Source organism: Chiloscyllium punctatum, chromosome 2, assembly GCF_047496795.1.
Source record: "Chiloscyllium punctatum isolate Juve2018m chromosome 2, sChiPun1.3, whole genome shotgun sequence".
NCBI classification, from domain to species: domain Eukaryota; kingdom Metazoa; phylum Chordata; class Chondrichthyes; order Orectolobiformes; family Hemiscylliidae; genus Chiloscyllium; species Chiloscyllium punctatum.
In genome coordinates this window covers 37,125,836-37,152,528 of record NC_092740.1, presented here as the reverse complement: position 1 = coordinate 37,152,528, position 26,693 = coordinate 37,125,836, and the positions used below count along the sequence as shown (strand labels likewise).

General features: G+C 38.9%; 1 protein-coding gene across 1 annotated transcript in view; it reads right to left on the bottom strand.

Annotated features, from left to right (window-relative positions):
• pik3r1 (phosphoinositide-3-kinase, regulatory subunit 1 (alpha)) overlaps window positions 1-24,956 on the bottom strand; it is a 75,763-nt gene extending 50,807 nt beyond the window's left edge. Inside the window, exons 1-2 of the mRNA XM_072595869.1 lie at window positions 24,824-24,956; window positions 21,785-22,474 (exon numbers count right to left, since the gene is read on the bottom strand). Of these exons, the coding sequence (XP_072451970.1) occupies window positions 21,785-22,115 (331 nt within the window). The 5' untranslated portion in view covers window positions 22,116-22,474; window positions 24,824-24,956. The remainder of the gene's footprint in view (window positions 1-21,784; window positions 22,475-24,823) is intronic.
• Between the last annotated feature and the right edge of the window lie 1,737 nt (window positions 24,957-26,693).

The window sequence follows — 26,693 nt, the reverse complement described above, 5'->3', positions numbered from 1 at the left end:
AACTATGCATATCAGGTGATAAATAAACATTCAGCAGACAGTTCTTAACAACTCTAACAGCGAAGTTCACACTTCAAGGCTCTGGATGACAGTACTACAAACACTCTGCAGCTAAAAATAATTAAATGTTTGAAAATGCTAGCATTTTAATTTAGAAGTATTTCAACATAAGGAAGACGTATATAAAAGGGAGTGCTCAAAAGTTATAACTTCATATCAAAAATAATTTAGTCACATGTGGACTGACATATTCAAAGTGTCCAATGATAAGATTATGAAATCTAAAGTTTTCCAAGGGAAAATAACCAGAACTTTCTGCCGCACATGGTGCATTTTCACTGGCATGCAGTTGATCGTGCCAGAAGGCAAGCTATGCTTCCACAAACTAACCTTGCCAACTTAAACAAAAAGCTCCAGCAATCAAGTAATGGAACACACATGTATGCACATGCATACAAAAACTGAAGGAACGTAGTCGACAAAGTTTCCAAATTAACTAGAAAATCTAAGGATACAGTTAAAGGGAAAAAAATCTTTACTTTAAACTACCAGCTCTTTAGCTAAAGCAGTTAAAAGCTTAGAGGAACAGTTATGATGAGTAAAGCCCTTGTTTGTTCAATAAAAACAGTGCTATTAGGCAGCATCTATGGAATGAAACAAAGTTAATATTTCAAATCTGACCCAAAAATATTAACTTTGCTCCTCTCCCCCCAGATGCTGCCAAAGCTAGAGCTTTTTTGGCTTTTTTATTTCAGATCTCAAGCTCCTGCAATATTGTGCTTTTACTACAAGAATGGTGTTAAAAGCACAAATGGCATCATTGCATTCAAATAACCAGTGACTAAAACTATTGGCATAAGTACGACAAATAATTAGTTAGCAGCATTGAAGTGAAAATAATGGTAATCCAATGTAAACCGGGCTAAAACTTGGTGACAATGTTTCACTATGACAGGGAACTCATTTCATATAACAGCAAACTTGAGAATCTTATTACATTCAAATACTTTATGTAGATTATTTTCCCGCTGCAATTTCAGGGTTTGGTTGGTTGTATTTTATACAAGTGAAACATTTCTTCTGTGAATCTGGGAAGCATTTCTTCTGGGGGAAAAAAAAGTGGTAAACTGGTCCCTTTCGGAATGGCAGATAGTGACCAGAGGAGTACAACAAGGTCCAGTGCTGGGACTGCAGCTGTTTACAATGTACATTAATATAGATAAAGGTATTAAAAGTAATATAGCAAATTTGCTGATGACACAAAGCTGGGTTGCAGGGTGAAATGTGAGGATATTGTTATGAGAATACAGGGTGACTTGGACAGGCTAGGTGAGTGGATGGATGCATGGCAAATGCAGTTTAATGTTGATAAATGTGTGGTTACCCACTTTGGTGGTAAGACCAGGAAGGCAGATTACTATCTAAATGGAGTCAAATTAGGTAAAGTGAAAGTACAATGATACCTAGGTGTTCTTGTACATTAGTCAATAAAAGCAAGCATGCAGGTATAGCAGTCAGTGAAGAAAGCTAATGGCATGCTGGCCTTCATAACAAGTGGAATTGAGTACAGGGACAAAGAGGCCCTTCTGCAGCTGTACAGGGCCCTAGTGAGACTGCACCCAGAGGAGTACTGTGTAGTTTTGGTCTCCAAATTTGAGGAAGGATATTCTGGCTACTGGAGGAGTGCAGCGTAGGTTTACTAGGTCAATTCCTGGAATGGTGGGACTATCACATGTTGAAAGACCAGAGTGACTGGGCTTGTATACATGGGTTTAGAAGGATGAGAGGGGATCTGATGGAGATGTATAAAATTATTAATGGATTGGACACTCTGGAGGCAGGAAGCATGTTTCCACTGATGGGAAGAGTCCAGAACTAGAGGACACAATCAGGGGTAGGCCATTTAGAACAGAGCTGAGGAGAAACCTCTTCACCCAGAGAGTGGTGGATATATGGAATGCTCTGCCCCAGAAGGCAGCAGAGGTCAAGTCTCTGGACTCTCAAGAGAGAGATGGATACAGCTCTTAAAGATAGTGGAATCAAGGGTTATGGGGATAAGGCAGGAACAGGATACTGAATGTGGATGATCAGCCATGATCATAATGAATGGTGGTGCTAGCTCAAAAAAGGGCCAAATGGCCTACTCCTGCACCTGTTGTCTATTAGGTTTAATAAAAAAAAGTTCATATAATCTGGGGCATAGAACAGTGAGTTATCCTCTCTCTCCAGAGGTTGTCCAGAACTAACATCAGCACAACTGAATGCTTAAATGGAAAACAGAGTTGGATGCAACACCGTCTAATACATTACTAGCTTCACGTGACCCCCAAAAAAGACTAATATGCTCAGCAATAACACTTCATCAGTGGATGTACCTGAACTTTAACCCTTTAGTCTGCTGGTTGGCAAAACTGTAGGATGGAACAGCAGAGCAAGTTTGAAATTTGAGTGCTTTCGTCCTTTGGATGTTGGATGGATTGGGTAAACTGCCAACACCTTTTCCACAGGTGGGGCGAGCCCAAACAGAGATAGCATAGGTTTAAAGGTGAGAGGGCTAAGACTTAAAACTTCTCAGAGGGTGGTGCATGTTTGGAAGGAGCTGCTAGAGGAAGCAGGGGAGTCTGGTACAATCAAACAACATTTAAAAGGCATCTAGACAGGTACATGAATGGGAAGGGTTTAAGAGGAATATGGACCAGATGCAGCTATATTTAAGATATCTGGTTGGCATGGATGTGTTGGACTGAGGAGTCTGTTTCTGTGCTGTATATCTCGAATTACTCTTACAGCAGAAGTTGCAAAACATTCTCATTATGGTCATTTATTCTCTAATCCAATGACTGCAATGACTGAGGTTATAAAATAATTTTTGACACGTTCCTGGCTAAAATTGGCTTTTTAGATTAGTGTGTATTTACTTCACTACAGGAGAAGAAAAACAGTTCATTTTGCTTCCAAATCAAATTGACATCAGACTCAAGTTAAATCTTCCTTACTAAGGATAAGAAACCACAAATCTAACTGTTTAGAAAAGTATTGTTACGTTAAAATTGGAACAAAAGCATTGTCTCACTGCATTTCATCTGCTTTTTACAAGAATTTATTGTACAAAACGGTCAAATGACCACATGTCAAAAGCAAGTGGGTTTTCGCCAGCTTCTTGGTAACATGCATACTGTAAATAGAGATCAAATCCTGAGTTAGCAGGATTTTCATTAGTATATACCCTGATAGTATATACAGTGATATTTTGAAGGCTAACCAAAATATTAAAAATCCAAAATAAATTACCAGTGCAAAGTTCTTACAGCAAAGATAAAACTTCTCATTTCTTATTCCAATGTATATTTCAAATTTCTTGTTAAGGAAACAAGCAACAGAATCTTATTTAATGGCTGCATGCCATTTTGCTTTATTTTATTTCCAGAGCCATTTGTTTGGCACCAAGTATTCCTCTATTCTAGCCAACTACTTCCTCTGTCTGAAAGCAAAGTAAATAAGACTATAAAGTAAATTAAAGAACAAAATTGAAATACATAACATACCAAAATTGCAATTATCATCCATGACTTCAATAGTTTATCCAAATTATTTGCAAAATATTAAAAAGTACAGTACACCAACAACCTTCTGTAAAAAATATTTTTTAAAATCAACCTGTTTGGACGTGACAAGTTTCACTTCCAGGACAGGAATGTTCTGACCAGTAGTAGGGACTTAAGACTAACGATAATGGACTTCATAATAATTGTAAATTTGCACTTAAGTTACCAATCAGAAGCAGAACATTTACAACACAAGAGGGACCCATTTTGCTGACCTTATCAGTACTAGATGTCTTCACTGTGATGATGTGACATTGGGTATGTTACTAAATTCTTTTATATTTTTCCTCTTCAAATAATTATCCAAGTCCCTTTCAAGCTGGAAGAAACTTTGCCAAAAAAACTTAAATCTTAAAATTTTGTCAGCAAATACAATCATGATCAATTATAACAAGAATTGTCAAAACTGATATCAGCCTTCAGAAATTCCTAAGTAACAGTGGGCAAAAAAAAAGGGGCTTCAACAGTTCAGTCTTGTAAATATATATATATAAAAAAAGTTAGGAAGTTCTACAGCATAAGTTGCAGTATGTCCCACCAAGTCTATACCTTTTGAAGAGCAATTCAGTTAGTCTTGCACATCCTATTTTTCCTCATAACTACTGCTGATTAAAATACTACAAGGCTGCATGATATTCATAGCTCCATGCAGTCAGTTACATGATGCCATTCAGGTCACCTATTCTTCTGAAGCCACTGACCTGAGTAGCATACATAACTATCGGTAATGTTTTCCTTATCACAGAATTATGGTATAGGAAACCATTCAGCACTGGTTCTGAACCTTTTGGACTAGTATCAATCACTTGCCTTTCTTCATAACTGTGTTTTTTAAACCTAATTAAATAGATTTAAAAAAAGAATACAAGTAACCTATAGGTCTTCTTCAATGTTTCACTCCCATGGTGTCTACTGTCTTTGTTCTTCTAGGTGGCAGGGGTTTCTGGGTTGGAAGGTGCACTACACCATCACAGTAATGGTGCAGGAAGGTGGGCTTTAGGATTACTGAGACAGACAATGGGAGGGATGGCATCTTGACAAACTGGACATATTGCCTCTGATCAGAGTCAGAGTCAGTTTCTTGTGTAGCACTCTACTAGCACTGGAGGGTTTAAGGTAATTCAGCAGTAGCAAGAACTAGGAGAACACAAAGTAAAGGCTGGATGCACAAGTGTGGAGAAGGACAAATCAGTAAAACACAATAGTAAAATCAACAGGCAGAGTTGGAGTAAGCAAAAAAAAAAGAGAAGGTTAAATTGGATTATAGTAATAAGATTGGGCACTTATAGGCACACATTGCTTTCAGAGTTTATTATGTTGTGGGGAATAACTTTAGGAAAAGACAGATCCAAGTATTAAACATTCTCAGTTACAAAGTATTCAGAAAAGACAGGAACAGAAAGGAAAAGTGACCATTTTGGTTAAGTGTTTTAATACTAGAGAAAAAAAGAGAGGTTTCAGGGGACTCAGGGTCAACTTAGTTACAGATAAAGAAGAACAGTGTAAATTACATGCTTTGTATAATAGAGATCACTAGTTAATGAGAAAGATAGAGTGGGGTTGACTAGTTACACGGTGGCAAACACTGCTGCCTCACAGCACCTGGAAGCCATGAATTTGAACAGCATTTGTAAAAGGAGGCACTGCTAGAATGGATTTTAGAAATTAGTAGGGCCAAATATATCAAGAGCAAGTGGGGGAAACATTTAGAGGGCAGCAATCATTGATGATGGCAGAAAGTGACATTGGTTAATTCACAACAAGAATGTTCACTGGTTGACAGCAGACTTCAATAGGGCAAGACAGCTGGACCAAATAGAATGAAACCAAAAAAGATTGATGGTATATATAGCAGCTGAACAATAGACTACCTTCAAAACAGGAGATTATTTGGCTCATATGCTTTGTGCCCAAACTAAGGGGGGGAAAAAAAGGACAAAAATCCAGAGGTCCTTGGATAGCAAAGAAAAAGAAAATGAAAAAAATGTGCTTATTACAGGGCAGGTGAGAAACAAGTGGAGTATTGAGGTTTAGAGAAGTGAAAAGCAAAACAGATTATGAAAAGACTGCTACCTAACACAAAGGGAAATCTCAAAGTCTTTTATGAGCCCATCAGTACTAAAAAGGTAGTAAAAAAGAGACGACACAATTCGGTAACAAAAAGATGATTGACAAAAAGAGGCAAACAGCACTGCCAGACCACAGTGAGAAAGGAGGAAACTCAGTCACTAGAAGGGTATAACAATAAGGTGGTGTTACTGGATAAACTGTTGCTTAAAGTTCATAAGGCACCTGGACCAAATGAGATGCATTTGAGGATATTGAAGGAAACAAAAGTGGAAGTTGCAGGCCACTGGCAATTACCTTTCAATTTTCCCTGGGTTCAGGGGTGGTGACAGAAGATTAGAGAATTGCAAACCCTTGTTCAAAACGGCAGTGAAGACCAGTTCAGCATTACAAATCAGTTCAACTTTGTCTGTCGCAGGCTTCCAGAAACAGTTATTCAAGAGTAAATTAATAGACACATGGGAAAACGTAGACTGACTCTCAAGAGTCAGAATGGATTAAGAGAAAGTCATGCTTAAAATAGCTTGGAGTTTCTTTAACGAAAGGTAACAGAGAAAGCTGATGAGGAAAATGCTGAGAAGACTTTCAAACGACATCCAATACAGTGCCACACTTGAGAAAAGTTACAGGTCACAAAATAAAAAGGGCAACAGCAATATGGATACAAAGTTAGCTGAGGGATAGGAAAGAGAATAAATGATTAATGAACATTTTTGGGGGTGGAGTAAGGTTCGAAAGGATAAGTGGAGAACATCGGTGGCAGATATGGAAGAGCGAGAGGTGATACAAAACACAGTATAAAAGGATACTATTGTAAATTATGTGCAGGAGCACAGAAACCTGAGTGTATATGTATAGGTCATTAAAAATGGCTGGACAGGGAGACCGACTAATTAAAAGTTACATCATTTAAGCCTCACATTAAATAAAAGACCAGGAGGTTATAAAGAATATATGTAAAATGCATATTAAACTTCAGCTGGATTATTGTGTAAAGTTCTAAGCACCACAAAGGATGTGAGTGCATAGAAGTTAGTGAGAATAGTTCTAGGAAAACACTACTTCAGTCATGAATCAAAAGCAAGGAGATATTATGACTGCTTACCTTGAGAAAAAGGAGACTCAATAAAAGTTTTCAAAATGAGGGGCATAGACAGACTGAATAAGAACATCGAACAGTACAGGCTCTTCTGCCCACAACATTAAGATAAATGCTTGACACAATCGAATATCAACCTAACCTCCATCTCAATTTGTTGCTGTCCATGTGCTTGTCCAGCTAAGGCTTAATGTCTCAATGTCTGACTCTACAACCACCACTGGCAGTGCATGCCATGCACTCACTACTCTCTGCATAAAGAATCTCTGACATCTCCCCTATACCTTCCTCCAACCACCTTAAAATTATGACCCCTTGTGAAAGCCATTTCTGCCCTGGGAAAAAAGTCTCTGGCTATCTTGTACACCTCTATCAAGTCACATGTCTTCCTTCTTCTCTCCAGAGTGAAAAGCCCCAGCTCACTCAACCTCTCTTCATAGGAGAAACCTTCTATCCAGGCATAATCCTGGTAAAGCTTCTCTGCACCCTCTCTACATCCTTCCTATAATGCAGTGACCAGAACTGGCACAACATCCCAAGTGTAGTCTAATGAGGGTTTTATAGAGCTGCAGCAAAACCTCGCCACTCAAACTGAATTCCCCTATTAATGAAAGTCAAAACACCACATGGCTTCTTAACAACCTTATGAACTAGAAGGGATGTACATGGACCCAAAGATCCCACTGTTCATCTATAGTGCCAAGAATTCTGTCTTTAACCCTGTATTCAGCATTCAAATTAGACATTCCAAAATGAATCACTTCGCATTTATCCAGTTGAACTCCATCGGCCACTTCTCAGCCCAGCTCTGGGAATTGTAGGAAATAGTTCCTACTTAGATTGAATAGGAAGGCAATGGCCTAGTGGTTTTATCACTGGACGGTTAATCCAGAAAACCGGGTAATGTTCTGGGGTCCTGGGTTTGAATCCCACCAGGGTAGATGGTGGAATTGGAGTTCAATAAAGAGTTTGGAATAAAGAGTCAATGATGACCATGAACCCGTTGGTTCACTAATGCCCCTTAGGGAGGGAAACTACCATCCTTACCTGGTCTGGCCTACATGTGACTCCAGACCCAATGTAGTTGACTCAACTGTATACTAGACAACTAGAGACGGGCAATAAATGCCAGTCTAGCCAGGAAAACCCACATACCATGAATGAATATTTTAAAAAATGAAAAACTAGGAGGGGACAATTTTATGTATTTGTAAAAGAAACAAATGGAGACAAGAACAAACTTTATCACATGATTAGTTAGGGTTCTAAATGCACTCCTGACAGCGTGATGGGAGGTTAAGTTCAGTAGATGCATTTGAGGGGTCATTGGTTGGTTATTTAATGAGAAAATGTGCAGAATTATGGAGAAGGTAGGAGAACAAATCTCCAACATTTTTTAGCCCCTTTCTGAAGTTTGGTGCCAGGACTTAGGTACAATGCTTTAAGAGGCTTAACTTCAGATTCAACAATAGCCTGCCTATTCAGCAACAAGAATTTCTTGAAATCTGTACTGAAATTCAGCTGTGCATAAAGTTATGAAATATGATCTAGTTTGGAAGAACATCAAGTATTAGCCTTCTCCCTCAACCTTTTCTGGACTTTATGTCCACTGCATACTCAAGGGTTTGGCAGTTCAAATAAAATGAGGTAATGTTTAAGTAACAAAATAGTTTGACTTAATTAACTGCGATAAATCAGACTTCTTTATTCAACCAGAAAGGGGAGAGCTACAAAAATCCATATGCAGGCATCTGCTGGAGTACTGTCCAATTCTGGTCGCCCCTTTATAGGAAGGACATTATTAAACTGGAGAGGGTTAAAAGATTTACCAGGATATTAACAGGAATGGAGGGTTTGTGTAATAAGGAGAGGCTGGATCTGTTGGGACCTTGTCTCACTGGAGCATAGCAAGTTGAAGAGTGACCTTACAGAGGTTTATAAACTCAAGAGGGGCAGAGTTAATGGCAGGTATCTTTCCCCTAGGGTGGGGGATTTCAAGACACGGGGACACTAAGGTGAGAGGAGAAAAATTAAAATAAAAGGACTTGGGGCCATTGCTTTTTAAAATAATAAAAGAGGAGGGTGGTTCGTGTGTGGAATGAACTTCCTGAAGAAGTGGTGGATGTGGGTACGCTTACAAATGCTTAATAGACATTTGGATAAGTACATGAATAAGAAAGGTTTGGAGGAATATTGGCCAGGAGCAGGCAGGTGGGATTAGTTTAGTTTGGTGTTTTGGTCTGCACGGACTGGTTGGATTGATGGGTCTGTTTCTACGCTGTAGATATATCCAATTACAACAGTAATACAGTATCAGCTCAAAAAATGCATACAGTTAACAAATTTCATGGAAATTAAAATTAACAAAGCAAAGCACTTTTGCATAACCCAAAATATATACAACAGGGAAATCCTGTGATATAGTATGCAAAGCACTGATTTACAAGCACATTTCAAACTCAAAGCTTCTACCACCCAGAAAGCAAGAACAGGAAAGAGGGACACCACCACTTGAACGGTGATCAACCTGACATGAAATTATAACATCACTCCTTCACTGTCACAAGTCAAAATCCTGGAACTCCCTTAACAGAACAGTGGGTGTACGTGCAGTGGTACATCACTTTCTCAGACAATTAACAACTGCAATACTGGCCTGGCCACTGATGCCCAAATCCCAGAAATAAATTTAAGAACTCACATCAATTCACTATTTGTGTTGTACATTTGTGAAAACTGCAGTTATGTACCCTATGGAGGAGGAGCAAGCTATGACTAATGGCAATTACCAGGTTTCCATACTTAACTATACATACACACAAGGCGGCTGATGCCCGAAACGTCGATTCTCTTGTTCCTTGGATGCTGCCTGACCTGCTGCGCTTTTCCAGCAACACATTTTCAGCAGTACACACATATATGGCATGAGTTGCTGTTCTTGCCAGTTTTATGCAACAGCAACAAATGCTGATGTTTGCCTACTACAACTGCAGTTTCAAGATCAATGAAACTGGAAAGATAAAACAAAAAGAAACTTTCCCAATGACACTGGGCTCTGATGTGAATTTTTAAAGATTCCCTTTTCCAAATCAAAACAACTTGTTTTTTTTTTAAAATTCTGTTTCAAGTGAAAATATATCCACTCTGAAATACAAGTTGCCAATATCCACAGGATTATGATCAACAGTCAATCTACACCATAGTGCAGGCAACAGCTAATTTTTACCACAATTAGGGTACCAGAAAATTATCCTAATATCCCTCGAGGCAAATTAAGTCTTTCAAAGTTGGATTAGTGACTACACACTTTACTCAAGAGACTGAAGAAAATTTGGATAGAGACTAGTTATGGAGTACATAATTTATACTGAAGGAACATTCTTGACAAACTGAACTGCTTTTGTTACATAAATGGTCATTACAATTTAAGGCAGTCATTGTTATCTACTTTAAATCAGACTCACCATTGGCAAGCTCATCACAACACCAGTTACTCATACATTTTCACTGACATTTGGGGAGGGAGGGAATTTAAAAGTCAAATCACATTGCTGTGGATCTGTAGGCACATGTAGTCAGACCAAGTAAGGATGGCAGAATTTCTTCTTACAAAAAAGGACAGAAGTGAACCAGATGGTTTTACAACAGATGACAACTGTGACAGTTGCCATTAGTCCAACTATTAATTCAGCTTTTTAAAATGAAAATCAAATTTTATCACCTGTCATTGTAGAATTCAAACCAGTATCCCCAGAACAACTGACTGGGGGTCTGGATTACTAGACCAGTGAAATTTCTTTTATGGTCTCACCTCTCATTTGTAACATGAGCATCATAGGAAATTCAGTGGCTTTAATTAAAAAAAAGTGACAGCAGTAATGTTGAATCTGAAAAGGTTAATTTCTTCAAAATTGAAGAGACATTGAGCCTTTGAACAGAGTGAAATACACCATTTTAAGTTGAAGAGTCAAATAGAAAAGTGTGGCAAAGATAGTGGGATAATAAGACAATTTAAACAAAAAAAAATGAAGGATTACTGCAACTCAATTCAAAAAGCAGCAATCTAAGGAATTCATCTGTATTCCCTGTTACAAAAGATTGGAGTAATTAGCTTTTGTTTTCATTCTAAGTTCCGATCAGGGAAAGGAGTCACTATGTTAGACATTCAGTGTTGAGCTACAGTGATGGCAAACAATATTCTCTGCCTTCTCCACTAAAACAGCACAATAATTTCAAGCACAGACTATCTATAATGCATTCAACAGCTATTGATAGAGTAAGAGTGTCAGACAACACAGAAACAGACAGACAGACTCTTGGTTTGTATGGATAAGTTGAACCAAAGTTTCCCAAAGTTAACTAGGCCAACATCACCAAAACTTTCCTATTCACATACCTATCCAAATGTCTTTTAAATGCTGTAACTGTACATGCATCCACCATTTCCTCCGGCAGTTCATTCCACATATGAACCACCTGGTGTTGCCCCTCAGGTCCCTTTTAAATCTCTTCCCTCACTTAAATATGTTCCCTAGGTTTTAAATTCCGCTACCCCAGGAAAAAGGCCTTTGCTATTCACCTTATCTCTGCCCCTCATGACTTCAAACTTCTATAATAGTAAATAGGGAAATTTAAGATTCAATAGGAAGACTAAATTAAATATGGAATTCCAATGTTTGAATACTAGAAGCAGACAGCTATTTAAATTGAAAGATGTTGCAAGAGGAAGACAAAAGGCTGAAGAGATTTAAATTAAATATGCATGCCAGAAGCTATGTATTCATACATAGCACACAGTCCTTTGCAATAGAGAAAGATTGCACTTTTTTCTACCAATCTGAAGCCTGGGGACAACCATTCTTTGTATCCATGGCAATGTTATGACCAGTCAACTTGCTTGGTTGAAGCAAAGCAAAATTTGGCAGTTAATTCTTGATGCATTCTCCATTACAACATTTCTGCTAGAGTATACTTGCCAAACCCCTCCAACTACAGTATAAAGATTGTTGAGATTTGGTATTCCTGCAATTCTGTCCTGACAAGTGCCAGACAAAACTTCAGTATGCTGCTTTTTACAGCAATACAAGTTTATAGTAGAAATGTTAACATGCAAGGTATTAGCAATGAAACAAAGTAACAACTAACAGCTTAAAAATGTAGCTCAGATGATCCTGAAAGGGTGGCACAGCGGTTAGCATTGCTACCTCAGTGCTAGGGACCTGGATTCAATTCTGGCCTCAGGTGACATTCTCCACAGTTGTGTGGGTTTCTTCCCACAGTCCAAAGGTGGGCAGGTTAAGTGGACTGGCCAAGGTAAATGCAGTGTTACAAGGATCGAGTGGGATGTTCAGATGGTGCAGATCTATTGGGCTGAATGGCCCCTTTGTATGATGCTCACATTTTGCTCGTTCAATTCTTAAGATTTTTTTAAAACACTAGGCCACATGAATGAAAGCATCCATTGATTAAGAAGGTCTTTCTAATCCACTGAAATATTCAACTTTATTGGATTGGCCACAAATCTTCATATGCATGAAGTATAGTATTGAAAAAAAATTATGCCAAGAGGAGCTATTTTCAGCAGGTACAGAAGAAAGTCATATTTAATATTAAAAAGACAGTTGAGAAAATTGTTATTTAGATAAACAATACTAGTTGTTGAGTTAGCATATTTCTAGCAAGATAAATTCTGACAAACTTAAAAGTGGAACTGTCCTATCCCACCAAAGCGATATTGAACTTGGCCCTATTTTTCTCCCACATTGACCGAAGACCAAACAATTTGTACAAAATTAAATTTAATCAAAGCTCATTTACATAAACACTAAAAAATCAGTTTTGCCGAAAGGAATTTCCACTTTACATACAATTAAAATGGATGTGACAATATGGAAAAATATATTCAACTTCACACCTGCCAGTTACCACATCAACATTTCCTTTAACATTAAGTTAAATGTTAATGAGAATTTTTTGTGTAAACATACTGATCACTTGTCAAACAGGTTTCATGATACCACCCACTCAAGGCCACAGTATTTAAAATACATTCAAGGACTCCAGAGCAATGATGCTCGAGCAGATTTGCTCAAATTCAATTGCTGCATTATGTAACATTTTACTTTTTTTAAAAAAAGTATATTAACTGGTAGATTAAAGGACTAAATATACCAGAGAACAATCAAGAAGAATGATGTTATTCTTCAAAGTGCGAAGCGTTTAGGTCAGTGTTCCTTCCACTTCTGTTCTAAATCAAGAGGTAAATATAGGCAAACAGTTCGAGCTGTATACCGGAATATACCGGCCACTGCGGTGGACAGCTCGAACTGACAACCGGAAGCAGCAGAGACAGGCCACTATAAATACCGGAGAAAACAGCACAGAAGCGCTTCACAGGAGGCTCCAAAGCGCTGAGGATGTCACCTAGACAGGGGACGAAACGTTTGCAACACAAATTCCCAGCTCAGCGAACAGAACCACAACAACGAACACCTGAGCTACAAATCTTCTACCAAACTTTTAAGCTATCAGTGTACATTGGAAGCGGACCAGACTGAAATTTTAAAACACTTGAGGGATTCAAATTACTGGACCACAGAAGGCCAAGAGGATTTTACAGTTAAAGTGCTTTTAATAAGACAAAAGAAAGCATTTCATAAATAGGAGAATCATTTTAAAACCTTACTAAACAAATGAGGTAGATAATACAAGCAGAAGTGAACTTCTAAAGAAAACTTATGACATGGTTGGAGTAGGTGAAGTAAAATAACACGGTATTCTTTAGAAGGAAGAATGTGATAGATATTTGACTTGCAAATAAGGATATTGAGTACATAAAAAGGGAATTCTTGCTAAACATTCACAAATCTCCAAGCCTAGGTAACAAAGTCCACAATTTTAGGTACGACTTTTTAGGAAGAACGCAAAGGGTAGAATAAGGGAAGGGTAAGAGAATCACTGCGAAATTTATAAGAGTTATCAACTCTACAATAGTAGAGTGCATTTAACTATGTGGATGATACTGAAAAAAAAATGGTCAGTATGGTTGGTTGAGTGGTAGAAAACCAAAAAGATCTGATGCACTAGTCAGGTAAGTGACAAAATGAATGCAATCCAGAAAAATGCAAGGGAATGCATTTGTTGCTGATAGTGGAACACCGGGACCTTGAGGTGCATGCTCACAGGTCTGTAAAAAGATAACAGGTCAAGTAGACAAGTAGTATGACAACAAACAGGAAAATCAAGATGGATTGTAAAAGCAGGAAAACGATGGTTAGACTTTTATAACGGACTATTTAGGCTATAGTTAGAATACAGTATGCAGTTCCAGACACCAATTGCAGGAAGGATGTGACTGTATTAGAAAGGACACTGAAAAAGCAGGATATTGCAAGGACTATAGAATTTTAGCTATGGGGAAAGATGGAGACCATTTTGCTTCAAACTACTGAGGCTGGGGAAATTTAATTGGAGTTTGTAAAATTACTTAGGTTTCAGATAATGTGGACGGGACAGACTTATTCCCCTTAGCAAGGAGTGGGCATAGGTTTAAAATATTTGGCCGGACTGTTATGATCCTAGCTGATGGTAATACTGGATGTGTCAGATCCCAGACAGAAATCTGGCTTGATAAGCTATATTTAATTCATATTAGTTGATAACAGAATAACAGATTATACAAGAAAAGGAAAAGCTATAAATTCATACAGAGGAAAGAACTTAACAAAATCAAGGGTTAAAGATATATAAATAGAGAAAAAAAAAAGAGTTAGAGGGTTATGGGCCAAATGCAGGCATATGGGACTAGTTTAGTTTAGGAAACCTGATCAGTATGGACCATGCTGTATGACTCTACATAATTCTTTGGCTAGCAGAGAAATGACATACTGAATAAAGTCTCTACTTTATAGATCTTTTGTGTTTTCACAAAAGAGGACAAACGTGTTGAGCTATGGGGGAAAAATGCACTGAACCTAAATGGATTAGCTCTTTCAAAAACCAATACCATACAAGCACAAATGGCCTTTGCAAATATCTATATTCCAATAAACACTTCAAACAGAGATAGATAGCTATAAGCTCTGCCATTTCACAAGATCAGAAATGATCCAACTGTAACCTGAGTCAGAGTCACATTCCTGCCTATCCCTGAGGACCTATCAAATCTTTGCTCAATACAATAAAAAAAACTATCCTCTGCCTTAAAACAGTCAAGAATTCTTGCTTTCACCACCTTTGAGTGCGCCCCAAAGACAACTCCAAAATAAAAATTCACCACACCTATTTTAAAATGGGCAACTTTTAAAATAGGAACCCCTGCTTTTAGATTTGCCTAAGAGGAAATATCCTGCTCACATCTACTGACAAGATTCCTTGTATCATGTTTAATACAATTTCTTGTGTTGGATATTTTCGAATGAGCAAATGTCAAAATCATATATAAAAAGCAAACTTTGCAAATCTGCAAATGAATAACAAAGTACTTATGCAGTATGAAATAATAGGTATGAAACAATATTTTGCAAACATTTGAACTGAATCACTATGAAAAGTCTTAGTCTTCAAATGAAATCTCTCTAGATCTGTTAATGCTTCAATCTAAAATAAATGATCTCAGATATATCACCATTCCTATTAGAAAGTGTTATAAAATATACGCATGTACTTTGTAAAGCATATCAACATCTCTAAGCTACATATACAGACTTAAATGATAGCAGTATTACTTCGCATCTGTAGAGACTTGTCTAGACCTGAAGCTGGTCATTGAAGAATTGCCCTTTCAAAGTTTTGGATGAAGAATATTAAGCAGTATATACACCTTACAAATGCATGAACTCTTTTCTTAAACTGGAGAAATGTAGTTTTCTTCTGCCAAAAGCAGTTGTGTCTCAAAATTATGCAGTAGGATGTTTACATAATGGAGCATGATGTGATTAATGGGGGGGGGGGGGGGAAAAAGGGGGAGGGGAGGGGAAGGAGGAATCATTTTAGGTAAAAACAATGACTGCAGATGCTGATAACCAGATTCTGGATTAGAGTGGTGCTGGAAAAGCACAGCAGTTCAGACAGCATCCGAGAAGCCTGCCTGAACGGCTGTACTTTTCCAGCACCACTCTAATCCAGAGAAATCATTTGCCAATTGGAGGCCAAAATGGAAATCTTTAGATTTTTGAGAGCTGGATCCCAACACTAAATAGTTAGTTGAAAGGGGTATCTAGCTAGCTGTACACCTGCCATCTTGCACATTGTCATAAGTTGTAATTGAATCCATAAATTGAAAATGCCCTACAAAAGCCTGAAAGAAAAGTTGGGAAGTGGCAAAGAGAAAAGGTGGATTTCAACAAAAATAGTAAATTGGCACAGCAGCAACATCTACTCTTAAAATAGAGATTAGAAACACTGCTCAACTATAGGAAGCATCCAACCCATGGTGTATTTACTTTACACGGCAGCATTTGATAATGGGACCAAAACAAAAGGAAAAAATGTGCCAGGGAGTGAATGGAGGATGACAAGATGTAGCAAAATAGTAGTAGCAAAAAAACCCACAAAACCATCCAACAGTTGAGTAAGTGTTATTAAAACACCCAAATAGTGCAAATATATTTGCACTGAGTTTTTTTTTAAAGTACTTAATGGGATGCAGGTGTTGCTGGCTTAGCCAGCATTTACCGCCCATTCCTAATTACCTGAAGTTGGTGGAGTTAGCTTGCAGTCTCAGGTGTACTGATACCTTTGTTAGGAAGGAAGTTCAACTATTTTGACACAGCACTTGACACAGCATTTGAGGAGCAGGAAAAAAAAAAAAATCGACATTTCAGGCAAAAGCCCTAATGAAGGGCTTTTGCCTGAAACGTAGATTTTCCCGCTTCTCGGCTGCTGCCTGACCTACTGTGCTTTTCCAGTACCATTCGGATCTAAATTCCGGTTTCCAGCATCTGCAGTCCACACTTTTGCCTATTTTGACACAGCATGAAGTTAGGATGGTGACAGAGTTACAAGGGAACTTGCAGGTGGTGCCAGTGTAGTCACAATATTAATTAATTTTACAAAATAAAAAAATCCAAATTTGACATGAAGCAAGATAAAAATAATAGTACAGTAGACCATCTTGCTTTCTGCACCCTTAGTAGTGCTCTCACCTGGAGACTAAAAGGTGATCAAATTAATATATGTCCTACTCAAGGATCTGAACCTTATAATCTAAGACGGTTCCCAGCAGTATCAAGTGATACTGTAGTGTGGAGGTTCCATCTTTCAGAAGAAAACAACCTCAAACTGAGACCCGACTTTCCCTTTGTGATAGATACAAGAAAAAAGGTTCTGGCTCAATTTCATGAATGGCGAGAGAGGTTATCTCTGTAGCAAGTATTCCAACTTGCACCATCCCAGTCATCTGCACACCTGCTGATTTGCATTATGAATAGTCATGAGTCAAATTTTAAAACTTTTCATCCCAGTTTTAGAAGTCCTCCATGGCCTCACCCTCATTCCCCAGAGAACGCATGCCAATATTTGTATCCTCAAGGTCCTGGATTTTAACAGCTCTACCACAGGTGACCATGCCTTCATTTTCAAAAGTCCCAAAATCTAGAATTCTTAGCCGAAGTGTCTAGACCTTTCTTTCCTCCTATCAGCCATGGTCTTAAACTTATTTCTTTAAGCAAAGTCTGACATTTTCCATAAAATCTCCTCTTGTGGCTGCAAGTGTCTATGAATGCAAGCTACAGTAATATGAACTGATTCCTGAGCAGTGATCTTTCACTCAGCACTCCTGATGTGTTGCTTTAAAAAAAATATGAAATTAAAAAAATCACTAAGACACAGGAAAGTTTTAATAAGGATGGGTATGTTCCTAAAGGTGTTATGTTTAAAACTTGCACTTAAAACCTACTGCCACTTTCAACCTAAGTAGCTCAAAAATCCTTTCTACACACACTAAATATTACAATTAATACTTTGCTTCTTTTCAACTCTTCACTTCCTGTTTGCTACCCTTCTCCTTCCTACTTCCCTCCAGTTAACCACTTCCCTCTCCTGATCCCATTTGCTTACAATTCATCTTCCTCCCTCAGTGCAGCATTATTTATCCAGTTTCCTTCTTTATGCTCTTCAAGGGAAAGGGGACAAACAGGTTTGGAAGGAAAGCATTTTAGAAGACTGAATGCTGCAGTTACAATAGTACTCTTGGCAAATGCAAGTGACTGCGTTAATACAAAAAAAAGAGTCAAGACCAGTAGCACAATTTGAGCAAGTTCCTTCATTTACAAATCCCATTAAAGAGAGTCTTATGACAGACTTCAAGATGGAAAACACTTGTAATTTCTTTGGCCTTGTAACTTAACAACAGTCAACTATTCTGGATGACCTAGCACTGGATGGACTTAAAACACTGTACAGTAAACACAACGAGCAATTCACAGACTCAAACTCAAGACAAGCCCTCATTTCTCCAATTAAATTAGTGAGTGATAATTAGAAGCCAGCTATTTACTTGCCTTCTAACTCAAGTAATCTAGAGCACAGATGATACCACTGATTAGATTAGTTTATGATGCCCCAAAAAGGAGCACTCAAAAAAAGTACCAATTCTAGACCAGGCCACATAGCAACAGTATCAGTAATCTATAACCAGCAATAGGGGGTTAGCCAGTGATTAGTAAAGCCGATTCAACAAAATTAAACAACATTGCCTAGTATTTCATACCATTGGCAAGTATTCAAATCAAGATGAAGGTCTTATGCCCGAAACATCAAATCTCCTGCTCCTCAGATGCTGCTTGACCGGCTGTGCTTTTCCAGCACCACTCTCGACAAATATTCAAATCAAGCAAACATACAGAGCCTCAATGACTTATTGGAAATATTTGGGGCCACATTTAAAACTTGGAACACTGAAGACACTGGTTAAAGTCCCAGCTCCAAGCTTTATTTCTTAGTTGATGCCAACACACTCTTTGGCAACAATTTGAGATTATGCTTATCTTTGCGTAAATCTTGATTTCACACTTTATCTGGAGAGGAGTTTCTGACCTAGCACTTTGGGCATCAATAACATTGCCCATCTTCAATTCTGTATGATCATTGAATTTAGCTGGTTCAGCTCACCTGTTACTGAAACCCTCATACTGGATTAGTGGTGCTGGAAGAGCACAGCAGTTCAGGCAGCATCCAACGAGCAGCGAAATCGACGTTTCGGGCAAAAGCCCTTCATCAGGAATAAACATCTGCAGTCACTGAAACCCTCAACCATGTCTTCATTACTTTTAGATTCAACTTGTTCCAATTCACTCCTAGCTGTTTTCTGCCCTCCATAAAACACAAATTATCCAAAACTCTGCTATCCAAGCTTTAACGTGAAGAACTGCTCCCATGTTCAGGGATCTACAAACATCAATTTTAAAATTCTCACCTGGGCTTTAATTCATTGATCTTATCCCTAGAAATCTGAGCCCTCTCCTTACCTCAATTCTGGCTTGCTGTGCATCCCCGATTTGAATTACTTCTTTATTAGTGACTGTGCCTTCAGTTGCTTAGGCCCCAGTATCTCTAACTCACGTTGCTATTTATGACACTTTAAAATCTATTGCTTTGACCAAATATTTGGTAATCGGACAACATCGCCAGGTGAGAGTCAAAGTCTCCTTTTTAAACTAATGCTCCTGTGAAGTGCTTTGGGATGTCTCGTTACATTAAAAGCACTAACATTATTTAAGTTGTACATAATCTTGGACTAGGTAAAAACAATGACTGCAGATGCTGGAAACCAGATTCTGGATTAGTGGTGCTGGAAGAGCACAGCAGTTCAGGCAGCATCCAAATAGCTTCGAAATCGACGTTTCGGGCAAAAGCCCTTCATCAGGAATAAAGCCCACCAGGAAGGGCTTTTGCCCGAAAAGTCGATTTCGAAGCTATTTGGATGCTGCCTGAACTGCTGTGCTCTTCCAGCACCACTAATCCAGAATAATCTTGAACTGATGCTCTAAAAGTTTAATTATTTAGTAACACCTTTTCCTTGAATTTCTACCTTCCTAATACGGTCTGAAATCAACATGGGTGAAGATGATTGCAATGAACACCTTAAAAATGGTTCTGAAGGTTACTTCTTCAGGTTAGCTACGAAACAGATATTAAAGTGATTAAAATGCAGCATATAACTGCGTCAAAAATTGTCTCATTATGATTCACTGATCGGTCAAGAAGAGCAACAAAATAAGTCACTGGTGGCTCACAATCTGGATCTTCTTAGAGCATTGATAGTTTCAGAGCTAATTTCTCAATTTTAAAAAATAGGAAATTTATGCTAAATGTCCACTGAATCCTAGTTAAATTCCATTCAAGAGTATTACATGGAACAGGATCAACAGGCTGGGTCACTACTTCCATGAAAAGAGTTACATAATAGATCTTTAAAGGATTACAGAAGGTTTTTGATAGTGTGGATTCTGAAAACGATTTCTCCTGTGAGGAAGTATAATGATTGATCAATCATTATACTTCCTACATTGATCAATGTAAGGAATGTAGGAATACAGAAATTAGAAGAATAAGTAGGTAATACAACCCTTTGAGCCCACTCCACTATTTACCATGATCTATTCCAGTCTCAACTCCATTGTTCTGCCTGCTCCCCATAGCCCTTTAACCCTTTTTTTCCATCAGGAAAGTATCTATTTCTTTCTTGTATCTGCTGATTGATTCTGTCACTACTGCACTCTGGAGTAGCGAGTTCCACAGATTCACAATCCTGCAAGTGAAGTCGTTTCACCTCGTCTGTTATGAGCCTTCCTCCTATGACCTTTTGCTCAAGACTGTCCCATAAAAAGGTAAATCTGTTCAACGTTCACCACAGCAAAACCCCTTAGCATTTCATATACCTCAAATCTGACCTCCCCTCTTCTGAACTCTAGTGAGTACAAGCCCAAGGTATTCAACTGTACCTTGCACAACAGTCATTTCATCTACGTAATCAATCTGATGAACCTCAACTGCCTCCAGTGCCACCACATCATTCAAGTAATGAGACGAAAACTAATAGGAATTCAGAAGAACATCCTCATCCAAAGAGAGCACAACAAAGTGAAAATTGCTACAACATGAATATATTAAGGAGAAACTAGAGTGTTTTTTTTAGGGGGGTGGGAAAGCAGTGGAGAGTTCGTTCTGATGGGAGATTGAGAAAGAAAACCAATCAGAAGGAACAATCTGTTTCTGCGGAATTATTTTTTTAAAAATCCAACACCAGGTAATAGTCCAACTGTAATTAACTAGCTCAGTTGTGTAGAATCCGGTTATGCAAGCAAGAAAAGGCTAAAAAACCAAGAGGTTTTCAATCATGTGACATATTAAATGTAAAAATTCCAGAGAAGTTAAAGGGATGCAACTCTGGATATGATAGCAATTTTTTCAAAGTGACAAACTGCCTTTTCTGGTGCAATCTATTTCACCTAGAATGTCTATTGTGGAAATACATTGCTCCATTCTGCACTGAGTGAACAAGGTCAGTGGTTTATTAGCCAAGCGACTGGACTATTTTAATTGCAGAAATGGTAGGAGATAAAGACAAAAATAATCAATGCACCTGTTCTAATTCTCTATTTAGAGACACTTGCCTGAAAGTCTTCATTCATGCATGATTGTCAAGAAAGTTAACACAGACCCAAATATAACACTTATGACTATAAAACCTGAATCAAGTCCAAGGCGTCTACTGATATCCACACAATTGCACAGCAGAACTAAACATCTAATTTAGACATCTCTCATCTAAGAAATTAATGTAATATATTATCGTGCAAGCATAAGTTGTTGTTTTACGAGAACCATATTTTATAACATTAGTGAATAGTTCCTGAATTATTTCTTTGGTTTATTTGATGAGTACAGGAAATTAAGTTTTGCAATCAATCCATTAAAAAGATAGTATTGCACAGAGTTAAGAAATGCTCATATTAGGTGACTTAGCCATCATTCCTAGATTCTCATTCTGAAGATAACTGAACGGACTGACCTTGCTGGTCAGAATCTTCTGATCTCGATGGATTTGGAGCCACAGGTAGTGGTCGAGGTGGTCGTGGCTTGGGTGTTGGTGGCGAAATTTTCCGGAAACCATGAAACTCTACATAAGTTCCAGGGAAATCTCCCCTTTCCTGCGTTGTTTCATTTAAGCCAGTGAGCCAGCCAATCTCATCTGGTCTTGCCTCATCGCCCTCGCTGAAACCCAGGGCTAACAGAGTATTTTTAGTGACAATCAGTATATCACCACAATGTAGATCAATATCCTCTTCTCGCTCCTTTTTGTATTCATATAGAGCTCTATATTGATATCCATCAGCACTCATTTTCTCTGTTGTTGTAGATGCAAAACATGCAAGTAGAATTTCAGTCTTATATGCTCAGCAGGCAAATTTTAAAAAAAAAGTGTCAAATGAATGTTTCACACAAGGTACTGTCAACTGTGAACAGTGCTCACTTGTTTAAAAAAAATGTAAGTCTTTGTACCATTTCCTTCAAAAAAAAAATGCAATATCACTCTACAAAATAAGCAATAAAGACTTGTGCTCTTCTTGATTTTGTCAGCACATTCTAAAATCAAAGTACAATTCCACTGCTGAGTAATTAACACATTTCTGGTGCCTCATCCACAGCATATCCATCAGTCAACTACAAACTATCATTGGTCTTTTCAAGTAGTCCAAACCTAAAAAAAAAAGAAAAAAATTATATTACAAGCAATTTAAAAGCAACATTTATTACAACAGTGCTGCCAATTTGACAATAGATCACAATGAATCCTTATCCAGGCTGCAGTAATAGATCTACATTTATACCAGTCAAGAGAAAAAGTGAAGACTACAGATGCTGGAGATCAGAGTCCAAGTGTGGCGCTGGACAAGCAGAGCAGGTCAGGCAACATCCGAGGAGCAGGAGTCAACGTTTTCAGCATAAGCCCTTCAGGGCTTATTCCTGATGAAGAGTTTATGACTGAAATGTCAACACTCCTGCTCCTCGGATACTGCCTGACCTGCTGTGCTTTTCCAGAACCACACTTTGATTTATACTGGTCAGTAAAACAAAGAACTGTGGATGCTGAAGACCTGAAACAAAAACAAATTGCTGGCAAAACCCTGGTGTTGAGGCAACATCTGTGGGAAGATTATACCCAGAAGCATCAGACTCAAAATGTTAAATCTGCTTTTGTTCCACAGATTCTACCAGACCAACTGAGTTTTGCCAGCAATTTCTGTTTGTGCTTATACAAGTCAAATTTGTTCCGATTCACAATCTTACAAATGCATTTATCATAGGTCCAACTTTTAACACATCAACAAAGTTAGCCAGTTATGTAAAAAAGGAACAAACTGACATGGAGATACTAGCAAGCATATACATTGCAACAGGAACTAGTTAATAACTGTTTGAAATTACCAAGATTGAAATATTGTAACTTGAATTAGACGGAGATAAATGGTGTCAAACCTTAATGCAACAGCTGTCCCAAGTAATTTTGCATGAATTACTTGAGAGAGTAATGGAGCAGGTATAGTGATTGTGTCTTAAGCTCCTACCATTCCTGCAGTAAAGTAATGTAGTTGGAGTTAAATGGGAGCTCAGCATATCTCGACCTGCCAGACAGATCTTACTCCAAAAAGAAATCACCAAAGCTTGAGAGCTTTTACAGCTGTAGTAAGGTGATCAACCATGCATGAAAAACAAAGTTGATAATTATGATCATTCACGAGTTAAACAGAAAGAATAATGCCAATCTAAAATACTACTGTGATTGAGCTGCAAGATTTAGCTCTTCAGCAATGTTAGATTAGAATGATGAAATTAAATTCAAGCTATTCATTTTAAGTGGGTGCATGATAAATGAGTGCACTACAATGTAAGATGATAGGTTTATCTTACAATAAATGTTAGCACTTTCAAAGAGCTAAAAGGGAAACTGCAACCTGGAAATGGAAGTTTAGCAAAAAAGGCAAATGTCTTCCAGACCATGTGGATTTGATTACTTGTAGTGAAGCTCAAATTTAATGCGTTGTAAATGGCTGAAAAAAAACTTCAGATCAGAGCAAGATTTTTTTCCAAACCCTGTTCATAAAGAGTAAACAAGTACAAAATGGGTTCGGCGTTTTGTAAATTAGTATACAAGCCTCAATACAGCATCGAAGATTCGTTCAATCCAAAGTCAATTATAACTGGACCTGTGTATATTGTTTCAAAAGGGGAATAAATTCAAATCTTCACCTCCACAACTGAGGAGATCAAAATGTTTCTTCTGCATCTCATCAAGAAAAAAAAAGGTGTTTAAAATGTACGACTGCATCAATATTTCTTCTGAAAATAAGTTTAAGGAGAAACCCTTCAAGTTAAGCGTACAGTAATTTGAAACGTCGCAGAACAATCCATATGGACTGCATTATTATCGATACGTGGTCAGCATATGCTCTGAGAGTCTCTCAAGGTTTCTTTTCCGTTACAATTTCTTCCAAAAATAAACAAACCATTGAAAAATGCACCAACGCAACTAATGCATCCGAATAGATAATCGAAGGTTAGTCGGTGTCAGTTTTAGCTCCTCAATCAGGGACAATAAAACATCATTAAACCGTTTATGAAGAACAAACCAAAGGGGGGGGGGGGGGGGGAAGAGACACTGCACAGTTATCAGCATTTTCTTTTTAATCCTTCGATTCATTGAATTCGGGCGATCAACCTTCCCTATAAATTTTCCCCCTTCCCTCTTGTAGCCGAGATCCAGCAGCTCGAGCTCCGTTTACACACCAAAAAAAAGCGCTTTAAACCAAAGCCGAAGTCTGACAGAGGAGACGGACGTCCGGTCAGGCCGCACTTCCACCGCCGCTGCTCGAGTCAGTTGCCCAGAGGTGGTGAGCAGAGCCCGCAGACAGCGCAGAGTGCCAGGCAGGCGGACAGGCCGCGCACCCTCTTTCCCTCCCATTTCCAGACCGGCCGGCCCGGCTCGAGCCGTGCTCCCTGTAACTGTCACCACCTCCCTCCTGCCCCGCTTCGAATAACCGCCGCCTACCGGATTCAAACTTTCTCGAAGCCCCCAGTGCCAGCTCGTGCCCTCTTCCTCGCGCGGGCGCGCTACTCTCTCCAGTCGCTCCCCGCTCCACAGTTACGAATGGCCTCGAGCCGCTCCTCCTCAAACTCAAGAGCCAGTATTGTTCCGAGAAACACGCCCTCCCTTCCGCCTCGCTCGTCGCCGATTGGTCAATTTCGTGACGATGGCAGCACATTGCGCTGTCAATCACCGTCTCCACCGACCTTCCAGCCCAAGTTACCCCCCCCCCCCAAAAGAAACCCAACAACCCGTGCTCAATTCTTGCAGCTGCAATGTTGGCAAGAAGTGGTTGTTCACTGTTCCGGCATGTAAGAACTCATTACATTTTTTTTCCTCTCAATATCATTTGCGATCTATTTATTACAATCGAGAAAACGAGTGTACTTTGTGCAAACCATAAATATGTACCTTATGTTAATAAGTTTAATGATATATGTGCTTTAATTTTAGTTTCTTTTTTCCACCACCCCCCCATATTATTTCTTCAGGGGCCCCTTGCAATTGTGACACACTTGATGGAAAGCTCCCAAGACTCTGCGGTTCTGCTTTTTGACAACCGCATTCTAGATTTACACAGTGCCTTTAGGGTGGCAAACTATTCCACAGCACTTCAAAAAGGTGTGATCCCTCGGGCAGTTTGGGGAGAATACCGAGGGAAGAGCTGAAGACTGTGTTGAGCGTTTAGAAACTTTTTTTTTAAAATGAGTGGATTTTTTTTTAGGACTGAACAGCAGTCGCGGAGTCCTCAATGGCAGTGCTGATAGGATTACAATCCCTACAGCGTGGGAACAGGCCCCGTTGGGGCCACAAGTCTACACCGACCCTCCGAAGAGTCTCCCACCTCGACCCATTCCCTTGCCCTACATACTTACCCCTGACTAATGCACGTCCCTGAACACTACGGGGCAATTTAGCATGGCCAATTCAGCTAACCTGCACATCTTTGGATTGTGGGCGGAAACCGGAGCACCCGAAGGAAACCCACAGGGAGAATGTGCAAACTCCAAACAGCCTCTGGCTGGAATCAAACCTGGGTCCCTGCCGCTGTGAGGCAGCAGTGCCAGCTACTGAGCCATTGTGCTGCCCCATCAGAGATAATTTCAGAGGTTTACAGCACAGAAAAAGGCCCTTCAGCCTATCCAGTCTGTGCCCGTCAAAGAAAAAACACCTAACTATTCTAATCCCATTTTTCAGTAATTCCGATGAACAATTGTCAGACTCGAAACTAACTTTTTCTATCCACGGATGCTGCCAGATCTGCTCAGTTTTGCCGGCAATGTTTGTTTTTGTTTCAGGTCTCCAGCATCTGCAGTTCTTTGCTTTATTTTCCAGCACTTGGTCCATAGCCTTGTATGCCTTGGCATCTCAAATATGCATCGAAATATTTTGTGAATATTGAGAGGGTTTTTGCCTCTATCATCCTTACATAGAGATTCCTATCACCCTCTGGGAGAAAAAAAATCCTCACATCCCCTCTAAATGTCCAGCTTACCTTAAATCTATGCCCCTGGTCATTGATTCCTTCACCAAGTGGAATGGTTCTATCTAATCTATCCAATCTATACCCCTCATAATTTTATATACTGTATCTCAATCAAGTCCCCACTCAGTCTCTTCTATTCCTAGGAAAATAACCCTAATCTACCAATCTCTCTTCATCGCTAAAACTTTCCAGCCCATAGGCAACATTCCGGTAAAATTCCTCTACACCCTCTCCAGCACAGTCACATCTCTCCAATAATGTGGATTCCAGAATTGCACACAATACTCCAGCTGTGGGCCAACCAACTTTGTATATGGCTCCAGCATAACCTTCCTTCTCTTCCACCCA